Source organism: Arachis ipaensis, chromosome B09, assembly GCF_000816755.2.
Source record: "Arachis ipaensis cultivar K30076 chromosome B09, Araip1.1, whole genome shotgun sequence".
Classification (NCBI taxonomy): domain Eukaryota; kingdom Viridiplantae; phylum Streptophyta; class Magnoliopsida; order Fabales; family Fabaceae; genus Arachis; species Arachis ipaensis.
The window spans coordinates 33,913,616-33,918,750 of NC_029793.2; the positions used below are offsets into that span (position 1 = coordinate 33,913,616).

At 36.0% G+C, this 5,135-nt stretch overlaps 1 protein-coding gene across 1 annotated transcript; it reads left to right on the forward strand.

The window, feature by feature from the left end:
- Positions 438-4,845, forward strand: LOC107618561. The gene is made up of 5 exons (XM_016320654.2): positions 438-999; positions 1,279-1,337; positions 1,464-3,125; positions 3,239-3,380; positions 4,048-4,845. Exons 1-5 carry the CDS (start codon positions 885-887, stop codon positions 4,677-4,679), a joined length of 2,610 nt encoding a protein of 869 aa, XP_016176140.1. The 5' UTR covers positions 438-884; the 3' UTR covers positions 4,680-4,845.

Below are 5,135 nucleotides of genomic sequence, written 5' to 3' on the forward strand. Positions count from 1 at the left end.
AACTCTGCTTCCAACAATCCTAATTCTTGTAAAAAAAAAAAAAAATCCTAATTCTTAGTACATAAAAAAATTTATAAAATATATAAAAGAACATCTATTTAGTATAAAAAAAAAACATTCTGATACTTAGTAGAAGAAACGTCCTAATGCCTAGCATAAACACCATCCGCGCAGAAGTTTTAAATTCACTCTGAAACATTTGACTGATTTTTGGCTGGTACCATCTTAGTTTTATAGCATTGTTGTGTATATTATTATAGATTATATATTGTTAATTTGTTATAGATATATATTAAATAATATATTTACAATTTTTCTCTCCTGCGTCAGCACTAGTAATTATTTTTTACTACTTTTGGAATACACTACTCTAAAATATGCTATGCTACGGGCCAATTTAGAGGGTGAATGTGAATCTGAGGATCAGATTAATGGATAAGTAAAACAGTGAACTGTTGTGAAGTGTGAACACTTTTGGTAATGAGTGTTTGCTGTGGTTGTTGAAAACGACACATGAGTCCGTAATTTCCTTCCTTTCATAGAGACAACATTTGAGAAGAAAGAATGATTTTTAGGATTTGCATTTTGTTTTACTGTTTTACTCTTTTGTAAGGAGGAGACTTGAAGAAAAAATGGGGTTCTTCTTCTTCACATGAATGCTGTGTTGTCTGTCTTTATTATTTCCTTTTTTTTTTCTTTTTCTTTTCTGAGTTCAAAGAAGATGTTGAAAATCTCAAGTTACTGAAACCTTGAATTAATCCATCACCACCGCCATTTTCAGTTGTTCACACACAAAAGCGGTGTTCTTGCCTTCGATTTGAGTTGGTCCCGTTTCTGAGAGAAAAAGGAAAGAAAATAGGGTTTTTTCTTTGTTTATGTAATAAATGCCAATGGAGATGGAGAAAAGACGATTCAAGGGTAGAAGCTTCCTCAGCTTCTTTGATTGGAATAGCAAATCTCAAAAGAAGCTTCTTTTTGACAAACCTAACAACTTACCTGGTAATAATTTTGCATTCTCTCATATGTTTATATATTTTGTTTATTAAATCGTGTTATTTGCTTATAGCTATTTGGGGTTAAACACTGTTAAGATCTAAGATGGGGAATTAGGGCATAGTTTTATCTGTGTAGCCAACATTATTTTCTAGAAGGAGAAGGTCTTGTAGTTGTTGATGTTGTATTATTTATTACACTGTGATCTTGCTTGCATTTTTCCTGCATTGTAATTTCTTCAAATGTGCCCTAATCTAAGCATTTCTACTGCATTATTAAATGTAGAAGTTTCAAATCAAGGAAAGGAAAATGTGGGCAACATGCCACAGGCACAGATGAATAAGGTGTGAATTTGTTCAACTTTTCTCAGTATTCTAGGTTTTTTATTCCTTTTAATTTTGTCTTATAAATTTTCTATATTTTAGAGTTTTTCTTTTCTCTTTTTGGGTTGATTATTGCAATTGTTTCAGATAAAGGTTGGGGATAATGGAGCAAGTCCTGGTAATGTTGCTGCAAGTTGTGATTTTAATTGTGCCCTATCAATTAGTAGCGATGAAGGATGTGAGACTAAAGTCCCAGGGTTAGTAGCTAGACTCATGGGTTTGGATTCATTACCAGCTTCAACAGTCCCTGAGCTCTCCTCGACTTCATTGTACGGATCCAACTCTCTTGGATCTTCTCATTGTCAAGATGGTTCTCTACGTTGCATGGCTGACTCTTGTCCTGTGGACTGCACTATGCCACTTAAGCTGGAGAAGTCTTCTTCAGGGGATGTGAAACCAAAGTCTCAGAAAGTTGGAAATCTGCCGGCACTAAGGAGATTTCAAAATGAAACATTGCCTCCAAAGTCAGCTAAACCAATTCCAGTTACTCACAACAAACTTTTGTCTCCTATCAAGAACCCTGGCTATGTTCAACCTAGGAATGTGGCTCAGATAATGGACGCGGCTACTAAGATAATTGAGGCAAGTCCCCTGCAATATGCAAGGAATGGAATGTCTTCAGTTGGGCCTTCTTCTGTTCCCTTAAGAATTCTTGATCTGAAAGAGCAATTGGAAGGTGCACAGTATGAATCCAAGCTTGTCAATCGGCACATTGCTAACCATGTGAATGGTAAGCCTAATGAGAGGAGTAATTTGTATAAAGGCACTCTAACATTCAAACGTTTAGGGGATTCAGAAAAGAACAGTTCTAGTTATTTAGGAAATAAAGGAAAATCTGCTTCAGTTGTGATACCATCCAAAGCCGATGTTCAGAACAGAGATACATCAGCTTTGAAAGGTAAGAAGGGACATATGAACTCGAAAGAAGATAGTAACATAAAACCAAACCAATCATCCCGGAGCCAGAAGAAGCAATTTACAGACCCGACCCGAGCCATTCCGCAGAGAGCTTTCACAGGCCAAAATAGCAATGTGCTTGGGCAGAATAACATAAACCATAAAGGCAAATTGACTTCAAAAAGGGAGTCCAATAAGCCAACAACACGAACTTGGTCTTCAGAAAGCTCTACTGCAGCACGGAAGGCAGCAAATAAGGGTGCTGCTGTAAATGGCAATACTGAGCCCAATAGGTCAAGTACAAGGGTAATTGATTCTCGAAAGGAGTCTACAGTGTCAAAAAGACAGAGTATTTCTGAAAAGAAAAAGTATATTAGTAGGGCTGTTCACAATGATACAAGAGGTACTGAGAATGTAGTTGATAATTTTGAGAACAAGTCCATAAAATGCAATATTACAACTGATAGAAGTACCAACCAGAATGCAGTTAGCATGAGTGAAAGCAAAGATGTGATATCGTTTACATTTACATCTCCCTTGGGGAGAACCATGCCTGAGTCACAGCCCTCGACTGCACAGGTGACAGAAACAAGCAACAGAGTTCATGCCAATACTCATGCTTGTCGTCCCAAGAAGCTATCATCATCTACTCTTGTGATGGACAGTGACACAATAGATGGCGATACTTTAAGTGTCCTTTTGGAGAAAATGCTTCAAGAATTGCCATCTAGGATTAACTCACCGCAATGTACCCTGATATCAGATGAGTCTTCTTCTGGAAGTTGTAATATTCAGGACAATGGTTTTGCTTCAAGTGATAATCTGGTGCTTACCATGAATCAGCAACTGCAGGTATCTCTTTTATACTAATTAGAACATATATGCAATTTTCAATCATTTTAATCTCTGAGCTCTGACAAAATCTTATACTTATTTCATTACTTAATCACGATTCACTTTTGCAGACAACAGATCCAATGGAAGAGCCTAGCTGTGGCAGCAGTGAAAGTGGGAATGATATAGGTTGTCAGCATTCAGGAGCTGTTACGCTTTTTGAAAATCCTGCTGCTGTCGAAAGTTACTTGGATTGTGAATACAGTATATTTGGTAAGTTTTTTTTTTTAACACCACTGATAAAAATATTTCTTCTAGAATTAATACCAAGTTTGGCAGAGTGTAGCTTTTATTTTGTTATACATTTATATTATAGGATGAGTGGTATCATGCATGGTATTAGATCGCTAGATTCAAAAGGTCAAGAGTTCGAACATTCTCCCTAGCGGGATCCGAAAAGGGAAAAATAACAGTTCATTATTGAATCACATTTTCATCATGATTCTGATCTAAATTTAGGAACTATATGCATGAAACTGCTTTGAGAAAGCAACTTATCGATAGAAGAAGCTAAGTGAGGGGCCTAGTTTGTTATTCTTTCTTCTTCTTCTTTTTTTTTTTATTTTTTTTTATTTTAAATATAATTTTGTTGGTGGGGGAGCTAATCAGGCTACAATTGGTAATGAAATCTTGCAGATGCTGATGAACTATATTTTACTAGCTGGCCAATAATGCATAATTAGGAGTTTACTATGATTAAAATTTAACTAATGATTTCAAATATCCTTCACCTCTTGCATGTGTGATAATTGTTGTATTGCATTCTGTCATTTGTTCATTTGTATGTCATTCAAATAGCTGTTAAATTTATTTTATTTGTGATTCCTCAGCACATGCTATGAAATGCTAATTCCTGTCTGTATTTGGTCTATCTATATAGGAAGCACGCTTTATCCTTCCATACAGGATGAAGAAGTATCGAATTTTTCTCCGTGGTCTGAGCAAAGCTCCGAGGTCACAGAAGGAAGCACGTCCATCAAACAATTTAGTGGAATATCAAATGTGATAGGTTTTAGGAGATCAACAAGGGAGATGGAACTCGAATACATAAAGGACATTCTTAGTGCAGAGCTTATGGCAGAAGAATTTGTAATTGGTGAAACAAATAAGATCATAATGCCAAACCTGTTTGATATATTGGAGATTCAGAATGCTGAGAACTACATAGAGTACTCTCAGCTTGAGAGAAAGGTTTTATTTGACACCGTGAGTGACTGCTTAGAACTAAGATACAGAAAAGCTTTTGTTGGAAGCTGCAAAGCATGGCCTGAATGGGTGGCATCAGTTCAGAGAAAGAACTTGTTGGCAGAAGAATTATTAAAAGAGATAATCAGTCTTAGAAGCATGGAAGAGGTAGTAATGGTGGATGAACTTGTGCATAAGGACATGAGCATTGGATTGGGTAGATGGATTGACTTCGACATTGAAGCCTTTGAAGAGGGTTTAGATGTTGAATTTGGCATAGTGACCAATTTGATTAACGAATTGGTTTATGAGTTGATGATTGTTTAACACCTTGGTGGTGAGTACCATTTGTTTGTCTAACACATTGGTAAACCAGTAACCAAATTGTATCTGCCATAACATTTACAACGAAGTAAAGAATGGATGTCATTCAAATTCATGCCTTTCCACTGGCTTGTGATATAGAATTTATGCTGAAACTTTAACTTTGATGTATCGATGAGTGTTATGTTAGAAATATCTTCGAGATGCCAATATGACAATTCAGTAAACAATTAATCTCCGCATACAAGTCTTTTTACTATACAAGTTTTACAAGTTAACGCGCCTCTTATGGCATGTATATTTCACGTGTCTTCTTAACAGATTTTTCAATCAATCAACGCCCGAATATATAACTTTCTATTTTGAAAGGATTTCGTTTCCTTTTTTGAATTTCTCCTGCGTTTTGTCTTCTCACTTCGATATCTTTCGTGCGTTTTTCTTTGCCTTCTCCTTTGCCGT

What these genes read in the sequence shown, in the direction of transcription:
- LOC107618561 (XM_016320654.2), top strand. Translation starts at nt 885, where the DNA reads ATGCCAATGGAGATGGAGAAAAGACGATTCAAGGGTAGAAGCTTCCTC. An exon ending in CAAACCTAACAACTTACCTG is followed by an intron (nt 1,000 to 1,278) that starts GTAATAATTTTG and finishes TATTAAATGTAG; the next exon opens with AAGTTTCAAATCAAGGAAAG. An exon ending in TTGTGAATACAGTATATTTG is followed by an intron (nt 3,381 to 4,047) that starts GTAAGTTTTTTT and finishes CTATCTATATAG; the next exon opens with GAAGCACGCTTTATCCTTCC.